This window comes from Delphinapterus leucas, chromosome 16, assembly GCF_059928025.1.
Source record: "Delphinapterus leucas isolate spDelLeu-1000000601 "Yukka" chromosome 16, BTC_Dleu_Yukka2, whole genome shotgun sequence".
NCBI lineage: Eukaryota > Metazoa > Chordata > Mammalia > Artiodactyla > Monodontidae > Delphinapterus > Delphinapterus leucas.
Window position 1 is genome coordinate 6,027,193 of NC_143144.1, and position 21,650 is coordinate 6,048,842.

Genomic DNA, 21,650 nt, shown 5'->3' on the forward strand with positions numbered 1-21,650 from the left:
CAACACTTGTTATTTTCTGTTTTTTTAGGTTTTTTGTTTTTCTGTTTTTAATAATAGCCACCCTAATGGGTGTGAAGTGGCAGCTCATCGTGCGCTTGATTTGCATTTCCCTGGTGATTAGTGGTGTTGAGCATCTTTTCATGTGCTTGTTGGCCAATTCTATATCTCCTTCAGAGGAGTATTCAAGTCCTTTTGGTTGTTTGTTTTCTTTGTCGTTGAATTGAAGGAGTTCTTTATATGTTCTGGATATTAACCCCTTATCAGATATGTGATTTGTAAATATTGTCTCCCACTTCACTCTGTTGATTGTATCATTTGATGAGCAGAAGTTTTTAATTTTGGTATACAGTAGGCCCTCTGTATCCACGGGTTCCGCATCCATGGATTCAAGCAACCATTGATCAAAAACATTCAGGAAAAAAAACTCCAGAAAGTTCCAAAAAGCAATACTTGAATTTGCCATTCACAGGAAACTATTTACATAGCAGTTACATTGTATTTACAACTGTTTACATAGCACTTGTATTATAAGTAATCTGGAGATGATTTAAAGTGTATGAGGATGTGCTAGGTGATATACAAATACTCTGCCCTTTTATATAAAGGACTCGAACATCCAGGTGTTTTGGTATCCATGGAGAGTCCTGGAACTAATGCTCCACAGACTCCCCCCAACCCCAGGGACAGCTGTAGTCCAGTTTATCTGTTGTTTCTTTTATCTTCTGTGCTTTTGGTGTCATATCCAAGAAATTATTGCCAAATCCAGTGTCATGAAGTTTTTCCCCTATATTTTCTTCTAAGAGTTTTATTGTCTTGGGTCTTATATTTAGGTCCTTGATCCATTTTGAGTTAATCTTTGTATGTGGTGTGATTTTTTTTGGTAAGGTTCCAACTTCATGTCTAACATTTTTACTGCTATATAATATTCAGGAGTGTATATCATAATGTGGTAGTTTTGCTGTTACAAACAAGCTTTCAATATATTTTCATATTAGTGCTTTTATTTCTGTAGGATTGATTCCAAAAAAGTAGGATTGCTAAGGCAAATAAATTGTTCATCATCTCCTTTATAAGCTAGCCAGGAAAGCTGGGGTTCAAGCCTGCACCTTTGCTAATGGATACAGTAAACAGTAAAGTAGAAACTGCCGGGACCTTAAGCACTTTGAAAGCATTTCCATCTATATAGACGCGTGAGGAAGTTATTTGAAAATTAGGGAAAAATGGAAAGAACTGTTTTAAAACAGATGGTAGAACTCTTTCTCTCATTCTGGACTTGCTTTTCTTTTCTAATCTGTGCCACTAAAAGAAGAGTGGTATTTTCACCTGATGGTTAAAAAGGAAAGGTGAGAGCTAGTTTGGCCTGACTGTGCAGAGCAGGGAGGATATATGTTGATCTGTCACTGAGGTCAGCGGCACTGCTGACTAAGGAAGTTGGCATGGTGGCATAGTTGAGGCTGTCCCATTGCCTGCTGCTGCCCCACCTCTAGCTGGTCTGGTTGTAAATGCAGAGGTGCATGGGGAGTGGGGTGCACAAGGTAGCCTCCCAGCCAGCACCTGCCGACAGAGTCCCTTCTTTCCTTAATTCCATTAGATGCTTCTTCTTAAGATTAGGGGTGTCTTACATACATGAAATCTATCTTAATAGAATCTGAGTTGAGATATTCATAGAAAGCTTCAAGGTCTGCAAATCAACATTAACCGTTGTTTCTTTCATAGACTTCCTAGGAATGAAGATGGTTGGTGAGCTGCTGCGAATGTCGGGGGCGTTCTTCATGCGGCGGACCTTCGGTGGCGATCAGCTCTACTGGGCGGTGTTCTCTGAATATGTGAAAACTATGTTACGGGTAATGCAAATAATTACCGACTACTTGCAAGCTGTGTTTTCTTTTCACTGAAGTTTGCTCTAAGATCTTACTTAAATTCGTGACTTTTTCTTCTTTTTTGTTTTTTCTTTTGTTGCAATAGAGACTTTTTTAATATAAATTTATTTAGTTAGTTATTTTGGGCTGCGTTGGGTTTTCGTTGCTGCGCCTGGGCCTTCTTTTTAGTTGCGGCGGGCGGGGGCTGCTCTTCGTTGCGGTGCGCGGGCTTCTCGTTGCAGTGGCTTCTCTCATCGCAGAGCACGGGCTGTAGGCGTGCGGGCTTCAGTAGTTGTGGCTCACGGGCTGTAGAGCGCAGGCTCAGTAGTTACAGCACACGGGCTTAGTTGCTGCGTGGCATGTGGGATCTTCCCGGACCAGGGCTCGAACCTGTGTCCCCTGCATTGGCAGGCGGATTCTTATCCACGGCCCCACCAGGGGAGCCCTAAATTCGTAACTTCTGAATGGACTGCTTAGCTGGTTTCTCCCCCTCGAGGAATGTGCATAACCTCCGCAATCTGTTTCCTCTGTGTGACTCTCTTGTCTAAGTTTCACTGTGAGCGGTGTTTGCTCGGAGGGCTGGGGAGGGAACTCAGGAAAAGGAATCAAAAGAAGCATTTATCACTTTGAGAGTAGGCAATGGGTTTTGTGTTTGTTTTGTTGGTTTGTGTTTTCTCTTTACAGAATGGTTATGCTCCTGTTGAATTTTTCCTCGAAGGGACAAGAAGCCGCTCCGCCAAGACACTGACTCCAAAATTTGGTAGGTTCCTTACAGACTGAAGGAAAAACACAAACCCAGAGGCTTCAGGCGTGGTGTCATCGTAGCTGCTAAATAGAACTTGACACGTTTTTTGCAAGATGTTCTTTACTTCATAAGTGTAACTGTTTCTTTAAGGTCAACTGTTTATATTTATGGGCTTGGTGTATAATGTATACTTCTGGTATCTTCCTGCAGCCTTGTTTGCTTTCCCTTTCAATGTTTGAACAGTCATTTCTCCGCACGTTTACAGGTCTTCTGAATATTGTGATGGAACCGTTTTTTAAAAGAGAAGTTTTTGATACCTACCTTGTTCCGATCAGCATCAGTTACGATAGGATATTGGAAGAAACTCTGTATGCTTATGAGCTCCTAGGGGTTCCTAAGCCGAAAGAATCTACAACTGTACGTAAAGGCTAGCCAAGCTTGATCGTACTGGAATTTAAAGAAATTAAACTTCTTTAAATTTATATTTATTTATGATGTACTTTATACACCAACTGATTTCTGAATGTATTCCTGTTTTCTTTTCCCCTGTTGTGATACTCTCAGGGATTGTTGAAAGCCAGGAGGATTCTCTCTGAAAAGTTTGGAAACATTCATGTGTACTTCGGAGACCCTGTGTCACTTCGATCTCTGGCAGCTGGGAGGATGGGTCGGAGCCCATATAACTTGGTTCCAAGGTGCAAGGCCTGTGTTTTCATAACTGACATAGAAACAGGGATGAATATCTGAAAGTGTAAACTGTGATTCTTGAGTTGGCCACTTCTAGCACTGAAACTTGGTTATCTGAGATCACACCCCGGAGAAGCAGAAAGCTTCAATTAATATGTTCGCCGGACACTTAACTGCAGGCTGTATACATTAAACATGCAAAGCCAGACAGTGCTCAAACAAACAAAACAAAACACAGAACCCATTGCCTGCTCTCAAAGTAACAGATGCTTCTTTTGATTCCTTCTCCCCAGGCTCCCTCCCTAGTACCCTACTGACTTAAAAGTGTGAAGAAATAAGCCGTTGTTAACAAGTGCATGTATGGGAATTGTTGAGCACTATTGGTAGGCCAGCCAAAGTATCTACTAAGTATTGTTTTTGATCCTAGAAAGGATTGTTTAATAATAGTGAATGGGAGTGAGTCCCTGTTCTCAAGAAGGTTATAGTTTTGTGGGCAAGGAAATGTGTTAGCCTCTTTCAGCATGCAGGTACAGATACACATTTGGGTTTTCTTAATGTAGAGAAATACACCCGCAGGAGTAAAGGAGACGAATCGCCTGCCCAGCCAGGCTTCCGTGACTGCAGCATCATTCATAATTTATCTGTAGCGCCAGTGGTCCCACGGCAGCTGGCAGCCTCGCTCGCAGCTTCATCAGCTGTCAGAGGCAGATGTTAGCTTTCTGCAGCCACAAGCTTTCACTTGGTCCATCTCAAATTGGCCAGTTGTATCCATTACCAGGGAGTCCTCATTGGCTACAGCTTTCACGCTAAGCCACCTTATGTGCCTGCTGTTAGGTCCTATGCATGTATCCTTGCTCCAGCCAGCTCTGGGTAGGTTCTGGATATCATCTGACTCAACGCTGGGTGATCCACGCATGAGGACTCTGTCAGGCAAGGACCGAGACAGTGCCTAGCAGGTGCCCTGAAGCTTCTCAGAAGGGCGGTGTAGCAGTCAGGCCAACGGTACAGCCTGTCGGTACAGGCATGAGCAGTTGCCATACATATCATATCATCACCTGTTAGGTGCGTTCTACAAGAGACATGTTCAAAGTCCTGTGGATTCTCAGGAGACAGAGCAGTTCAGTCCGCGGGAAGAGGCATCGGTTTTCACAGAAGAAGTGATATAGCCCACTGACAAAGCAGCAGCAAGTGTTTTTTGTCTGTTTGCTTTGGCCTGGAACCAGGGATAATAGAACCAACCCTCTTGCCTTGAGTATTTTTAATCACCTCAGAGCATAGCCCGGAGACGAATGGACAGATCCCACTCTAGTAAAGTGAAAGTATATTTTTGCAGCGTGACCTGAGAGAGTTCAGTTGGCAGAAAGTATGAGAAACCTTCTAAAGGGTCTGTCTTCTCCCATTCCCTTCTCCACTCACATTGTCTAAGTAGCAGAACTGTAATTGGTTGTTCTGTATTCTTCCTTTTAGATATATTCCTCAGAAACAGTCGGAGGACATGCATGCCTTTGTCACTGAAGTTGCCTACAAAATGCAACTCCTGCAAATTCAAAACCTGGTTCTGAGCCCGTGGCCACTAATAGTTACTGTTCTGCTTCAGAACCGGCCATCCATGGACTTTGATGCCCTATTGGAAAAGACCTTATGGCTGAAAGGCTTAGCCCAGGCCTTCGGGGGGTTTCTCACTTGGCCTGGTATGTATGTGGGACATATGTGGTGATAATGCTTGCTTTTTTTATTTCTTAATTTGGAAAAGTTGTAGCCTAGACGTGAAAAAAAACCCATATAGGACTTTAAGCAAAGCATTGCTCAGGGAAAGCAAGCCTAATCTGTTTTTATCACTCTAGGACATTGAACGTAGCATATCAATTATTTGAGAATAATTGTTTACACGTCATTTCTCCCTAGGAGGCTCTGAGTAGACAGAGGACCAGAACACCCTCCCTTGCTTCCTAGCAGAGTGGAGAATAAATAATGACTCTCTGTGCTCCACATATTCTTCCCTCTACACCCACCTCTTTCTTTTTTTTCTTTTAAAATTTTTTATTTATTTATTTTATTTTTGGCTGCGTTGGGTCTTCGTTGCTGCACGCGGGCTTTCTCTAGTTGCGGCGAGCGGAGGCTACCCTTCGTTGTGTGTGGGCTTCTCATTCTGGTGGCTTCTCTTGTTGCGGAGCACGGGCTCTAAACTCGCGGGCTTTAGAGTGCAGGCTTGGTAGTTGTGGCGCACGGGCTTAGTCACTCCACGGCATGTGGGATCTTCCCGGACCAAGGCTCAAACCTGTGTCCCCTGCATTGGCAGGTGGATTCTCAACCACTGTGCCACCAGGGAAGCCCCTACACCCACCTCTTTCTACCACATTATATTTGCAACCCATTTGCCTCACTGGATTATAAGGATTAAAGGGCTGGTCTTGGAGAACTGTATACAATTCTCTGATAATAACAACTTTGTAGAAACCTCATTGGAGTTATGAAGACTATGCCGGGAGTTTGGGATGTATATGACAATAGTCAGCTTAAGTTGTTTTCAATCTCTGATTTAAAATTGTAGAGACTACAATTGGAAATGCAGTCTTTTTAAGACCGGATAATTATTTATAGTCAGGTATTTACTGTCCACTCATTAAACCCATACTGAGTACCTAGTGGGTGCTGGGAACTCCCAGGGGTACAAAGATGAACTAGATGCAACCCTTGTTCTGGAGGTTCTGCTGGTGTTTAGAAGACAGGGTGGGTAGTAATGTGTAAACTAGTAGAGAGGGCTCAGTGACTTAAAGACAAAGAGCTACGGACAGATTGCTGGGGCTTACTGAGACTTCTGTGTAGGAAAGGGCCCACACGCAGGGAAGATTTCATAGAAGTTACTTGAGCCCATCTTGGTGGGACGGTAGGAGCTCTTCAGGAAGACAGATGGAGAGGAGCGTTGTTAATGTAAGGATCAGGAAACATGCGATGGTGGGTGTGACAGCCCCGGGCATCCCTTGAGCTGCTGGCGGTTGGTAACATTAGAACATTGGCTCTGGGAAGGGAGTGATGTAGGTGGAGATGTGGACAGGGGCTGGATCATAGAGGCCCGCTCCCTGGGGATCTAGACTGGAGTCTGTAGGTCACAGGACGCAGACGTGCGTTTTAGGCAGGGAAGTGTGAGGGATTGGCCTTTAGCAAGCAGCCCGGTGTCACGTTTGTTTTTTTTTTTTTTATAGGGTGGTATGTTTTTGTTCTTTTATTTTGGCTGCACTGAGTCTTAGTTGCGGCATGCAGGGTCTTAGTTGCGGCTCCCGTGCTCGGTAGTTGTGGCGCACGGGCTTAGTTGCCCTGTGGCATGCGGGATCTGGTTCCCCGACCGGGAATCGGACCCAGGGCCCCTGCATTGGGAGCATGGAGTTTTACCCACTGGACCCCCAGGGAAGCCCCCTGATGTCAGTTTTAAAGATGGACCACAGTGGGGAGAAACTGGAGGCAGGGAGACAATCGAGCAGGTTGCCGTGCGTAGATAAGAACTCAGGAAGCCGAGGCAGGCAGCGGCAGAGGGCGGTGTGGCTGAGAGAGGCCGGGAGGAATTGCCAACAGGAGTGCCGGCCAGTTGAGTGTTGGTCACCGGGAGGGAAGTAAAGATGAATCCGAATCCCAGTATTGTTAACGGTCTGATGGGAAGCAAAGGACATGTGGACTGCAATACAAGGCAGAAAGTCGTGAAAGACGAATGTTTGGCCCAGAACCGTGTGAAAGCAGAGGCACCTGTCTTTCTAAGGTGTTGCTTTTTCAAGAGGGGATAAATATGTGGCCAGTTCACAGCGAAAAGTACCTGTGCAGCTGCCACGACAACTCCAGTCGTTACAAAGTGAGAGCCGCTTGGTATCCAAGTACCAGAAGTCATGTAGTTATCAAACACTATTCCTAATCTAGCACATGGTATGTATATTCGGTTCCTTTTTGCTTTTTTACCCAGATTATCCCATATATTCTTTAGCATTCTGTCTAGGCCTTTTTATGATATACATATCATTATATTGTACGTGTAAGACAAATCATCTTGTGTTATATGTATGATGTCATGTGCTGCACCCTTACCTCGAGCAAGCTGAGACAAGGCAGATTAGCCCAGAGCGGATGTGATGAGTCCGCGAGGAGAACCGCACCTCCCCCTTGCCCCTTCCGTGACACTCGAGCAGCGCCCCTGCCTGACACACCTGTCAGCCAGCTCTTTGGCTCGGGCGAACAATAAAAGTATTTCCCTTATCGAGAATGTTGTTAAATATCACCGTCTCTTTATTAGACTTGTCATTCTAACTCCTTGGCTATCTCTAGGCCAGTGTAGTGTCAGGTGATGACTTACCGGGAACTGTTACGAGCCTGCCTCTTCAGTTATCTTGGATGTAGGAAAACCAGAAAAATCTCCTCAGCGTCCCTCTGTGCTCAGAGAGACCTGAAGCTAGGAGAGTGCCTCTCTCGGCTGCCCTCGGGTTTACCTGCAAAGTTGTAAAGTGATATCCTTGCCGTCTCAGAATTGGTCTAAGCGAGGTGTGTGTATGTGTGTATGAAGCATGTCTTCTTGTCTTAGTATTCTTAAATTCCCATATATGTGAATTTCTTGTCCTGTAACTTGCAATTACAAAACCTTGGTTCCTGAGGAAGTGTTGATTTTCAGAGTGGGAATTGATGTGCATTTCAGAATGGCTGACAGGTTGGGGGTAGATAAGAAAGCATGTTACATGTCCTCAGAGAGAGTTGATTTATGAAAGAGTGCTTTTAAAATATCCTTCACATATGGTATCATTAGCCGAATTGGTGGAGCCTAAAACTCGTACCTGGCACTTGAAAATAAACGTGCCGGGTCACTAGCGTTGATTCATACTGAGCCTAAGACTCCCAGCAGTAACCATCCCATTTCTTTGCCATTTGCCTGAATGAATTGTCTGTGTATGTGTGTAGATAATGAACTTGCTGAAGAAGTGGTCCAGTCCAGCCTTCTTCTGCATTCCAACATCGTCAGCCTCGTCAAAGACCGGGTGACTCTGAAAGTGGACTCTGGAGGCCCAGAAGTGGTCGATGGGCTTGTTTTCCAGCACATCACTCTCCTCGTGTGCTCGGCTTACAGGAACCAGCTGCTCAACATTTTTGTCCGTCCTTCCTTAGTAGCTGTGGCATTGCAGATGACGCCTGGGTTCAGGAAAGGTAACTTTCGGGAAGGTGGCCTTGAGTCTTGGAAGAGACCTGGCCGTTGAGTTCCATATAGAGAGCAACGTTTGAAGCCTTCTGTTATAATGCTCTGCCGCCCACACACCAGCAAGGGATGGACCTCTTCTCAGAGCTCATTAGGTTTTTTTTCCCCTACATACCTGGCCATAGAATTTGGGAATTGCAAGGGACCTAAGAAATCATCTCATCTCAACCTCTCCTTTTATAAATAAGGAAAATGAGGCCAGAGATTCCTGATCCTTTAAGGATCTGGGACTAGAGCACAGCTCCCCATTTGCTGGTCTGATGCTCTTTTTCTGACGTCACTTCCCTCTGACAGAAGCAGACAGGGCGGGTAAACGGTCCAGCGGTGTGTGAGTGCTCAGCACACGGTAGCATTCTGGTCGCACCGAGGAGTATAATAATGAGTAAAACTGTTTTTTTCACAGAAACCTGTAGTCAAGACCGGGGTTTTCTACCCGGGCTGCACCTTAGAATTTTTGGAGGCTGAGTCCCATCCCCAAAGGTTTCTGATGCAACTGGCTGGGGTGTGGGCCAGAAATCGATGTTTTTGTTTTTGGCTTTTCAAAGCTCTGTAGATAATTATAAGGAAAAGCCAGAGTAGAGAAACACTGAGCTCAGCCACAGACCTTTAGCCTTGGAAGGAACCTCAGAGGTCTGGCGTTCATGCCCTCATTTTGTGAATGAGGAAACTGGGTCCCAGAGAGGTCAGACAGCTTAGTTCAGGACACAGAAAACTCAAAGCTTGATCTTAGTTCTGTCTGAGGCTTCTTACGTTGGGATTTGTCCACAACTGTGGGGCACATGCGTGGTCTTCTAGAGTGTTTCAGTGTGAACACCCTGAAATTGGAGGCAACCGTTTGTGTCCATATGGATGTATATTTTTCTAATGAGAAAATTCACGTCAGAAAGATGGTCTATAGGCAGACCTCCATGCCCGAGGGATAAGACAGTAGTCTCTATGATTGTGTGCCAGTGTGTCCTAGCGCTAAAGGTACAGTAGAGACATCAGCAGATATGAGCGTGGAAGGGAATGAAGGAAGCCATTCCTTTCCTTCTCTGCTAGGGAACCACGTACAGGGGAAATGAAGTGCCCTGGCTTCTGCAGAATGTGGCCTCTCGCTCGTTACCAGACTGACTGGTTAGAGGCCTGGTTGTAATTCAGTCTCAACCATTGAAACTATGCTAGCCTGTAGTTTCTCTGTAGGTAAAATTTGGATTGGTTATAGCTTCCTTTGGGGGCCTTAATTCTTGTCCCTGGTATATGAATAATATGCCTTTAAAATACTGCATTTTGGAGTATCATGGACTTCTTGGTACTCCCTGAATGTTTAAAAAGCAGAGTTGTAATTTTATGTAATGAATTTATTTCCAGAGGATGTCTACAGTTGCTTTCGCTTCCTATGCAGTGTTTTTTCAGATGAGTTCATCTTTCTTCCAGGAAATGCGCTAAAGGTAAATCCTTCCTGCCAAAGAGCAGGTGTGTTTGCGGTATGAGTTCTGGAAACGTTAGGCTTGGATTCACGGGGGTGTCTTCCCTGCCTTCAAGGCTACGTGCAGCAGAACAAAAGAGAAACATGGACACTCACAGTTCAACAAACTCTGTTTTAACTCTTGGTCAGGTTTAATCAATAATTTAGGGATTATTTGGTGAGAGGAACCAAATCTTTGAACCATTAGCGCAGCCACTGTAAATAAACCAACTCTATTTTGTTAGAAAATTTAGCAACCAGCACACATTTTCCAGCACCACTTGTTAGAATGAGTAGGGCCTTTTGCTTTGCGATTAGAGAACAGTGGTCCTGCCTGGTGGTGTAGACAGCAAGGGAAGGATCGGGCTCCCAGAGCTGGACTTCTGGCTTGCTGGGCTGGGGGCAGTGCCAGCACTGACAAGTGGGTTAAGTGTCTGTCCGTTAGGCCGAGGGCCACAGGTTTTATTCAGTAGGAAATGAGGGCAGCCGTTCTCAGCATAACATGATTCTCAGGACTTTTTGGACTTGCTACATGCACTTCTATTCAAGAGCAAGGAGCATGGCTCGTCAGTGCGAAGCGAAGGAAAATCTGTGGCCCAGGTGATGACTTCTGAGGCTCATCAGCTTTTGGTGTCTGCTGTACTCGAGGTTCAGCGTTGTGAGTGTTGGAACACCGCTGCTCTGGCTCCTGTCTGGCGGCCACAGCAGTCCGGGAAGGCCTGCAGAATTAGCTGGTGTTTCCCTTGTTCCGAGGGCACAGGGCTGCACATGCTGAGCCCAGCAGTGCATCGTTGACCTAAGCTATAAATTAGAGGGTGCGTTCTGTCTTCTCCCCTCCCCTTGCAGGACTTTGAAGAAGGCTGTTACCTGCTTTGTAAAAGTGAGGCCACACAGGTGACAACAAGGGACATCCTAGTTACAGAAAAAGGAAATACAGTGCTAGAGTTTTTAATAGGACTCTTTAAACCTTTTGTGGAATCTTACCAGGTGTGTAAATCTTTCGCAAGTTCTCTTTCATCCTCCCATAGCAAATATAACTAAGACTTTCCTACCCTGTACTTGTTTCTGGTCTGAAGAGCAAGTGTCTTCCCCAGGTGAAAGGTAGAACTTTTTTTGGTGGGGATCAGGGGGAGGTCTTAATTCTGCTCTAATATAAAGTATCGTTCTGTTAAGAGCGGCAGGTGTAAAGTTATTTACTCTTCTCCGGTATTTGGCTGCTCTGTTTCACTTTCTGTTCCTCTCATCCTCCCTCTTAAAAATCAGATAATTTGCAAATACCTCTTGAACGAAGAAGAAGGCTACTTCACTGAGAAACAGTACTTGGTGAACGTTAGAAAATTCACAGGTCAGCTTCTCCATCAAGGTGAGTCACACCTCTGTGGGTGGTAACTTCTGTTAGTTGAGCACAGAAAGTAAGCCACTAACTCTCCCTTTCCCTCTCTTTTAGGTGCCTCACAGTGTTACGATGTATTATCCTCCGATGTACAAAAAAATGCCTTAGCAGCTTTTGTGAAGCTCGGTGTGGTGGAGAAGAAGAAGGTGTAAGTAACTGTGCACGATGCCCAGGGTGAGCTCAGGGGGCAGCGACAGCTCAGAACAGTTGAGCACCAAGTCGGGAGAGAGACGTGGAAATGCAGGATCTAGGAAACATTACATCATGCTTCACTTATCCATGTCCTGATTAGCTAAGTCACTCTGAGTTACCATGCGAATTTTATTGTGGGTGTGAATAAAAACCATATCGAAGCAAAGAAAGAAAGTGCTTTAGGCCAGCATTTTAGCTTCGACCTAATATGGAAATTTATAGGTTAATTATAAGAAAAATTGGGGGGGCGGGGCATGTTGTGTGTGTGTGTGTGTGTGTGTGTGTATTCTTACATATGTATACACACAACTTTCAACTATTTAAAACTAGCCCTGAGGAAGACTGTTTAAAAGTAGTCTTACTATATAAATAACGAATGTTGTCTTTTCCTCCTGGTTTATGCAATAAGAAAGCTTGTTACTTTTCCTCCTAGAAATAATGATTATATATTTACTGTGAATGAACCTGCCGCAACAAAGTTAGAAGAAATGCTTGGTAAGTGCTGCTTAATAAAAATGTGATGGGTTTGCACATTGCATTTATCGACATATAGTAAAACAAGAAAGCATGGCACTAAATGCTTTATCAAAGTGAACAGCAGTAGAGTTTTAGTATACGCAGAGAACTATTTCTGTCATCTAGAATTTTCTCAAGGACACTAAGGAGAAAAGTAACAGAGAAGACACAGCAGGCATAAAATAGGCGGTCTTATACAACATAAAAATGATCAGCTCCTGACATAACTCATCAGGGTCCAAGATCTAGACCTTTCCATCTAGTCCTAGTGAGCATCAAGAAAATTCCTCTCGTTTTGGTCCTTGGATTCACTTGCTCCCTCTCCACCCTCAGATCTCTTCTTTCCCGTGTGAGGGTCGGGATCAATGTCCACATCATATATAGACTCTGAACTTGAAATTGGGGGCTGATAGCACATCCTTAGGAGAATAATCCAATCCAGACTCTCCTGCAGATCCTATCAGCTTATAAAGAAATAGTCCAGTCCCAAAAGGCGAGGCCATTTGTTTATGGTATACAGTAAGAGTCAAGACTTTTGATATAAACAGATTTGCAAGGTCAGAGGAGGTAGAGAACACTTCTCATAGGAATGATGGGGTGACTTTAGAAGGGGAGGGTGTTAGCTTTTGAAAAAACTAATTGCTGATTATATTGAAAAAGCACTAGCTCACTGAGTGGATATTCTTACAAGTAGTATTTTTGTACCTAATCGTAACTCAGTACACTTGTCAAACCTGTATAGAAGAGCTTTAGATAGATGTCTGCTGGGATTAGGGGAAAACCAGGGCAGGCGTATGGTTAAAGGAGAGTCATTGAAGAAAAAAGTATAGAGGGCAAAGGTATGGTTGACAGAGAGAGGGAAGGTGAAAATGCTAATTTCTTGTTGAAGAAAATACGTAGGTTGAAATCCCAGTCTTTTTTCTTTTTTTTGGCCGCGCCGCGACTTGCAAGATCTTAGCTCCTTGACCAGGGAATGAACCTGGGCCCTCGGCAGTGAAAGCGCAGAGTCCTAACCACTGGACCTCCAGGGAGTTTCCCCCCAGTCTTCTATTTATAGTATGTCTGAACTTTCAGAATACGTGACCCTGAAACTCGATTTTGAATTTGGTGAGAGGGGCATAAACTAAAACAAACCCCGAAGCCCTCATCATGAGGACGACAGGATTGAGTTCTTCCTCTCAGAAGGCAGATACGTGAGTGTGAACGTACTAGACCACGCTAGACGTGAAGTTCAGGAAACATGGCTGTGGGGCTGGCCATGCCCATCGCCTCTGAGACACCACTGCTTCTCCAGCGAAGGGCGCTGCTGTCTCCATTGGTGCTTTGTCAGTCTGTAAAACTCTGCACAAGTGGCATGTGTTTCACTTTTGCCAGTGCCTAAACAGTTGTACAAGGAAGGGCAAACTCAATATCATTTCATGAGCCGTCTCTGTCTTTCTCCCTTAGGTGGTAAGACACCAGTAGGAAAACCGGCAACTGCAAAGCTTTAATGATTGCCAAACGGTTATGGAAAAATTGGTCATATAATTACTGTCATCCAAGGACTCGTATTACAACAAAGAGGGAAGCAAAGGAAGAGACCCATCTTCTCGTCCTTCATAAGGCGTCAAGAACGGCAGGCTCGGAAGAGACCCATCTTCTCGTCCTTCATAAGGCGTCAAGAACGGCGGGCTCAGTAGAGAGGAAGAGTGACCAATTTAAGCAATCCGTGAAATCTCCACGTTGGTTAAAAAGGCATTTGTGTCCAACTCCGTGTGTGTTTTAAAATAAAACAGGCTTTCAGAAACATGTTTGGAAAAACAAAACCCAGCTCCTATTTCACTAATACTTTTTAACTTACTACATGTATTAAACTGTTACGTTGACTTCTGAATTAAAGTGCAGCATCGAGTCTAAAGGCTCTGGCTATCAAAAGAAAACTACTAGAAAGAGCATATCTGAGACTTCTCCTGGCTTTCTTTAATTAAAGTTGCCTCAAACAAGTGCACATTTGACAGAGATCTGTAATATGGTAGCTAGCTTACAGTAAATTTTGTCACCCAAGGGCCTTAATCAATAAAACTGAATTAGAGAAAGTACATGGAACAAAGAGAAGTTAGGAGAAGTATCATAAATAGGCTTAACAATTCAAGGGAAGAAAAGTTTGAAATAAGGTGGGTGAACGGCAAAAACCTTGACAGCTAGCCACTACTGGAAGTGACATTTAAGCTGAGAATTAGGGTGAGAGGAGCCAGTCCTCGAAGTGTGGGGTTGAGGTGACAGGAGGTACGGGGGTGGGTGTGCAGAAAGAATAGTGATGGAAAGGTCTCGGGATTGGTTCCAAAGGACCTGAAATGTGGCTGAAACAAGAGTCATGGGAAGTGAAATTAAAAAGAAAGGCAGGTGTATTCGTCTGCTTGGGCTGCCATGTGAAATACTACAGAGTGGGCGGCTTAAACAGCAGAAATCTGTTTTCTCACCGTCTGGAGGCTGGAAGTCCAAGACCAAGGTGCCAGCAAGGTAGGTTTCATTATGAAGCCTCTGTTCTGGGCTTGTAGGAGGCCACCGCCTTGCTGTGTGTTCACATTACCTCTTTGTGCACCTGGAGACAGAACAGTCTTCTCTGCTGTCTATTCTTAGAAGGGCACTAACCCTGTCAGATGAGGGCCGCACCCCCATTTACCCCATCTAGCCCTAATTTCTTCCCAAAGGCTCATCTCCAGATACTGTCACACTGGGGATTAGGGCTTCAATATCTGAATTTGGGGGCCACCATTGAGTCCATAGCAGCAGGGCTCAACATCTTTAGTGGCTTAGAGACTCTTGTAAAACATTTGAACAGGAATATAAGTGCCATGGGAAATGCTGAAAAGTTTCTCGACATGTGGTTGTAGGACTATCTGTATGCAAATTCCTGGAATGTGCGTTTGTTCCCCAGAGGCCAAACTGTTTCTGCTGCTCATTCAGATTGGAGAGCCATTGCTCTAGTCCGTGTGGGGCGGGCAGAGGGGCCCTCCGTGTGGCTCTGCTTGTTTCGGGAGCCAGAGAAGACTGGCGTGTGTTGAGGCTGCATAAGAGCTGAGGAGTCATTTGGGCTGTTCCTGGCTGAGGGCTGTATGGCACGCCAGCCGAATGGCACCGAGCTGCTGCCCTCCAGGGAGACCAGAGCAGTGGGGAGGCGGGGTCCTGGCCAATCCTAGCTGCGTAGGCATGCCTTAGAAAGAATCCCTGTACACCCGGTTTGGTTACTTGTTCTCTTCTCATGCCATGAATATATGTGTTGAAGACTAAGGTGACTTTTATCTACTTTGAGACCTGTTTGTAATGCATTTCAGGTTTGGGGACAAAGACCTTGGAGTTTGGGGTGCACGTGGCTATAGACTTGTCTCCTGGCCAGCTCTGGCATCAGAACCACACAAGCAAGCAGACAGGAGAGGTAGGAAAACGGGGTGCAGCCCAAAGCAAATGAGGCCTTGCAGCAGAGGGAGACAGCTGTGGGAGGTGGCAGGGGGCACTTTTCCCCTCTCAGTCTCCTCAGACCCTCCCAAGTCACCCAAGTCGACCGAAAGTCTTAGTCAAAGAACAGCACGCTTCATATGCTGTCAGAGCTTCAAAGCGTGTATCCTGTACCCTGCCGCACACGAGCTCCTGCACACACCGCAGTTACAAGCCACACTGCTGTCCCTAAGGCCTTCCCCTCCACACCCCGCCCGACCTATAAATTCTGGAGCTGCCCCTGCTTTGAAGTAAGTAAAAAGAAAGACCCTTAGCATCTGGTTTTCCAGGACAGTCTCCCATCCAAACAGTATAATGTAGCAGCTAAGAATGCAGGGTCCAAAGCCCAACTGGCTATGAAATCCAACTCTGCCGTGCAGTAGCCCTGTGTTATGTGTGATTTGCTTAAGCTCTCAGAGCCCCGGTTTCCTTATGCATAAAATGGGGATGATGCTAATACCTCTTGAGTTGTGAGAAACGTGTGTCAGTGAAATGTTTCAAAGAGTCCTTGGCAGTAAGTGTAACCTGTTATTACTGCTACTCCTGACTGGGACAAGCCCTCCTTGGCTTCTCAGAGTAAATGAGATTGGGTGCTTCTGGAGTGGTCATTATGGCCATAGGCACTCGCATCCCTGACTTAGAGCAGGTCTCAGCCCAGCTGTTCAGCCCAACAGCATTATGGGGTGGTGCATTGCTCCATCTCTCTCTCTCTCTCTCTCCTCTCTCTCTCTCTCTCCTCTCTCTCTCTCCTCTCTCTCTCTCTCTCTCTCCTCTCTCTCTCTCCCCTCTCTCTCTCCTCTCTCTCCTCTCTCTCTCTCTCTCCCCTCTCTCTCTCTCCCCTCTCTCCTCTCTCTCTCTTTCTCTCTCTCCTCTCTCTCCTCTCTCTCTCTCTCTCTCTGTGTCTCTCTCTCTCCTCTCTCTCTCTCTCTCTCTCTCTCTCTCTCGTTCTTTATTTAAAATGACCATCCTGGTGAGACCCAGTATATATATGTGCTATATACACATGTGGTTGAATATTTCTCGATGTTTTAGTTTTTCTCCTTACGTGTTTTTCTTTTCCTTTTTCACCGCTCAAATAATCAAGCTTCATTTTCCTTGTCTTGGGGGAAGTTAGCAGCAGGGTGGAAGGCAAAAACATCACCCACAAAATGTCTCCCTCTTAGGCTTTTTGGCTTTTGTTTTCACTGATTTAAACCCAAGGCAGAAAATGGGATTTTCAGGAAGAGGCAGGGCCCCAGGAAAGGAGCAGGGGGGAGAGATGCCTGCTTCCTGCCCACTGCCTCTCGCCTCCTGCACCTGGCCCTGAAGTTCTTCAGAAAGAAAGAAGGTCTTGGGGCCGGGGGAGTTGGGAGCGGTTTGTCCTGCGGGACTCCATCTACTGTTGAGTCCAGAAATCGACGCTGGGTAGGGGCGAGGGCGGCAGGCGAGGTAGGGTGGGGAGAGCCAGCATGGAGAACCCAGCCCCTGGGGTGTGCCCGAGGGCCACCTTCATAGTGACAACAAGGAAACCACATATTCTTAATAGCCTCCACGCGATAAAAGATACTCTGTAAAGGGGACAGTCAGACAAAAAGAGAGCTCAGGGAAAATAAACATGAAAACAGGAAATGAAAAACTCAGTAGAAGGTTGGAAGATGAAGACATTTCTCACAAATTAGGGCAAAAATAGATGCTGAGATTCATTTGATAATTCAACATGCATTCCTGACCTAAAAAACTTAAAACCACAACTCTTAGTTAACTGGAAGAGATGATCACTTCCTTAACATAATGATCAAAAGCCAACATCAGGCTCTGAGGGAAAAAAAACAGGAAAAACACTTCTAGTAGATACATATCTGGTATAATTTCTAACTCCTTGATATTAATATCAAGCAAAATCTATGATTTAACATAGTTTTGGATGTTCAACTTAATATAGGATATTAAGAGAACTCCATAAGATGTATAAAAATTTAAGAGGCAAAATTATCCTTATTTGGGTGATGTGATTATATACTGGAAAACTCTTAAAGATTTCATTCACAAAAGCATTACAGATGAAGTACCAAGGAATAAACTCACCAAGAAACGTGCAAGATCTACCTGAAGAAAATTTGAAAATGCTGCTGAAATATGAAAGTACACTTGCATAAATAAATAAGATTCAAAATTATAAAGATGTCAAATTTCCTTAAATTAATCTACATTCGATATGATTTCAATCAAAATGCCAACTCTTTTGGAGGATGGTAAGGAGTGTCATTAAATTATTCAAAAGGCAATTTGAATAATAAACATGTAAGAATACTTAGGAAAAAACTGAAACAGCAGAAGAATGAGACCAGTCCTACCAGTTATTAAATTATAAATCTACAATTAAAACAGGTTGATAATGGCACCGAAATCAAAATATCGGTGAAACAGAACATAGAGCCAAAAATGCACCCAGATACACATCTAGTACAACTATAATAAATTATTAAAATGGCATTTCAAGTAGGGGGGGAAAGAAGGATGATTCAAAATTACTACAGCAATTTGCTAATTATTGATAGTTGTGGGAAAATGGGATATTTACATCATTCTTTAAAACAAATTACAGACGGAGCAAAATTTCAAATACTACAATATACTAAATTGCTAGAAAAAAGCATGAATGTTTTTGGAATCAGAAAGTGAGTAAGGCCTTTCAAAGTCTGACCGAAAACATAGGAATCACACAGAAAAAACTCAGATAAGTCTGGCTTCATAACAGATTAACATATACTGTACTCCAAAAATAAATAAATAAATAGATAAATGACAAACGAGGGGGAAAATATCTGTAACACTTAGTACACATGAAAAATTAATTTCCTAAATATACTATAAACTACAAAATCATAAGACCAAGATCATCTAAGAAAAGAATGGCAAAGGACAGATGTAGGGGAGCTTAATAAAAAAAGAAATACAAGGTTGCTGAATGTCACGCATAAAAATTACAAGCAAAACTTGGTAAGTTTTTTTCACAGATGAGTAAATCTTATCACAATCGGAATACTCTGGAGGCCGCAGGCCCGGTCCTGGGTCCTGGCTTCGGGCCCAGCGCCACCATGAGGACGCTCGCTGAACTGCTGGCCGCCCTCCCGGCCACGGCCTCAGGCTACGTCGTCAGCATCGGCGGGCATGCCAAGGAGTGCTTCTTCCAGCGGGTCACCTCGGGCACCGAGATGGGCCTCATCTTGGAGGTGGCCAAGGGCAGCTTCCTGGACATCGACGTGGAGAGTACAGGGCCTGATAATACAGGAATTTATAAAGGAGACCGGGAGTCCAGTGGGGAAATACACATTTGCTGCTCACATGGATGGAACATAGTAAGTTTTGTTTTAGCAATAGGATGTCCACTATGACCCCCAAGACAAAGTGACATTCACAGTGATAGTGGGGAGGCTCCAAAAGGACAGGACATGGAAACAGAAGCTCAACAGAACAAGGTAGACGAAATGATTAATGAGCTCACAGTGGCGATGATAGCTGTAAAGCGTGAACAGGAATACGTGGAAGTTTGGGAGAGAATACACAGAGCGATCAATGACAACACAGAGAGCAGAGTGGTCCTTTGGTCCCTCTTTGAAGTTCTTGTTCTAGTTGCTATGACAGTGGGACAGATCTACTACCTGAAGAGATTTTCTGAAGTCCAGAGGGTTGTTTAAAAAGCCTTTTCCTGAAGATCCCAAATTCATAATTCACTGTTTACCAAACATCCTGGTCATAATAATGTCATTAGTTTCTCCATTTTTATTTTCTGAACTGTACATTCACAGCTTCTGTTTCTTTGTGATTAACAGATATTGGGGGAAAACGCTTTTTTGGGAAAGTTATAGTGAAAATTTGACATGTGATTGGCATGATTTCACATTTGAATTCTTCCTTCATTATACAGGTCCTTCCAGAACTCAAACGCTGTGAGTGGAATATAGGTGTATAGTCTTTACTATATCTTCTTTCCTTTTGTTTTCATCATAAAATGCAGTTTGTTCAGGATAGTACTTTACTGATAGCACTTTACTAAAAATGACTACATTCTTGGGATCCCTTTTATCCTGCAGTTCAAGTCATTAAAGATTCCTTTTGTTGAGTCCTTACCAGAAACAACAATCTGAATCTTGACATTTTCTATCCAGCCTAACCTTTTTCCCCTTTAAAGTTTTACTTTGAACCTTAGAACTCAATCACCTCCACTTAAAATTGTTGACACAAGCAGCTAATAACCATTTTTTGGTTTCTGCCTAACCTTGTGAGAAGTCTCTGTTAAAGCCAATTCTCTGGGTGGTGCAGTGAACGGTGGTTCTTTTTCTTTCTATGCCGGCACATACACTTTCTCTATTCTTGGCACGTAGGAGGTATGCATTCACATAATTGGAAAAATCTGGATTTCTGATGCCAAAGGGTTAAAAGCCTCTTGGATTTCTTTGCAGTGATATACGGCCACTATTTTATTTTTGATCGGTGGCATTTTGGCCACTAATTAGTGTACTGAACGTTACTGTCAGTACTAGGGGTTTTGTTTCTGTTTCTGTTTTTTTTTTTCTTTTTCGGCACATGTGAATTTTGTTTTGTATAAAACGAAATGATGTTCTCTTGGTCTCTGATGATGGGTTTAAAATTAAAGGAGCACCCAGTTTTGGTGTGGGGTGATCCAGGACCATGTTGTGACTGATGTATATTAGTTATTTGGGCATTTTCTTTTTGGATCTTTGCAAGGGAAAAACTACAAGTAACGAGTTTTATATAATTAATTTAAATTTGTTACAGGTTTTCACGTTCAGGATAAACAATTTTTCAACCTTGGGTGAAAATACTTGCAACAGTTTTAAGGTGACTGTGTTTTACATTGGGACAACTGTTGCATGCCAATTTGTGTGCGTGTGTGCGTGTGTGTGTGTGTGAAAACACTTCAAAATTGAGTTAAGATGTAAATTATTTGCTCCGAGGCATGTGGGATCTTCCTGGACCAGGGCTCTAACCCGTGACCCCTGCATTGGCAGGCAGATTCTTAACCACTGCACCACCAGGGAAGTCCCATTTACCTAAATTTAAAATGTACGGTTTGGCCGAGCAATTTCTAGAAATGTGTCCTAAGACACAGTCGCACAGCTAAGCAAAGATACATGCACAGAGAGCTTTTTTCAGGATTTTTGGCAATCCTGAAAAAAACCTGAAGACAGCAAAGTAATTGGAAAGCGCGCAATCCTGACAGATCCATTCATTGTGATTGAGTGCTGTTCAATCACAGAAAAATCCAGCCCGGTGAGGTACTGATGTGAGCAGTTCTGAGAAATATTGAACTGGTGGCACTCGAGTAGGAGCAAGAGGCTCAACAGTAGGTGCCGTACAGTCCAATTTCTGGGGAAAAGATGTATGAGAAACTCTTACAAGTGGCACCTATGCTGAGGGGAGTCACCGGGGGCTCGGGCAGGATGACGTGGACTTTTTACCTCCTACCCTCTGCATGATGGAAGCTTCCTTAGTAGGGATGAGTTACAGACACAGCGTTCCTCTCCTCAAATCTCTAGCACACCTGCGACGGCGCTGTGACAGTGACATTACTTCACAAGACTGTCCCAAGCACGCACGCGCTCCTGCTGCATGTCTTTGCTCACACTTGCACGCCCATCTTCCTTGCACACCTAAATCTCGTCCCCTCTTCCAGGACCTGCTCCAAGGCCAACAATTCCACGAGGCCTTTCCAAACTCCTCAGAATAACACTGCTCTCATCCTTCTCAGCATTCCCATGGCACTTAAACTGCGACACGCAGGTTTTTTGGTCTTGTTTTTTTTTTTCCCAACACGGTTTGCAATTATTCAATTATTTATTGATAAACGAATTAATTTTGCCGAATTTAATTTGCAACAGTTTTGCCTTTAATTTGCTAATTTATTTTTCCAAGTTTTTCTCTATTTTCACCAATTTTTAAGCATATTAAGTGAAAGCATGCTTAACTTTATTTTGTCCTCCCCACCCGCATTTTAGTCAATGTGAGGCATAGCATTCGTTAAATACTGTTAAATCAATTATACGTGATCGTTCCCGCAATATCCACGTATTATTTAAAAAAAAAAAAGGAGATCCTTGTCATTTATGATC

General features: G+C 44.0%; 1 protein-coding gene and 1 pseudogene across 7 annotated transcripts in view; both read left to right on the forward strand.

Moving 5' to 3' along the window:
• Window positions 1–13,851, forward strand: part of GNPAT (glyceronephosphate O-acyltransferase) — a 30,700-nt gene extending 16,849 nt beyond the window's left edge. For 4 of the 7 annotated variants that reach the window (XR_016388011.1, XR_016388013.1, XR_016388014.1 and 1 more), the window contains 13 exons: window positions 1,717–1,844; window positions 2,544–2,619; window positions 2,870–3,021; window positions 3,169–3,299; window positions 4,759–4,982; window positions 8,224–8,466; window positions 9,866–9,945; window positions 10,809–10,949; window positions 11,226–11,325; window positions 11,410–11,503; window positions 11,981–12,042; window positions 13,138–13,256; window positions 13,510–13,851. Coding sequence is in view for 2 of the 7 variants with exons in the window: in XM_022553220.3 (XP_022408928.1) it covers window positions 1,717–1,844; window positions 2,544–2,619; window positions 2,870–3,021; window positions 3,169–3,299; window positions 4,759–4,982; window positions 8,224–8,466; window positions 9,866–9,945; window positions 10,809–10,949; window positions 11,226–11,325; window positions 11,410–11,503; window positions 11,981–12,042; window positions 13,510–13,553 (1,475 nt within the window). In the remaining 5 variants the exon portion in view is untranslated. The other 3 variants (XR_016388012.1, XM_022553220.3, XM_022553223.3) reach the window with 3 other exon arrangements.
• Window positions 13,852–16,805: 2,954 nt separating this feature from the next.
• Window positions 16,806–21,250, forward strand: LOC149747206 (transmembrane emp24 domain-containing protein 2 pseudogene; annotated as a pseudogene).
• The last annotated feature ends 400 nt before the right edge of the window (window positions 21,251–21,650 follow it).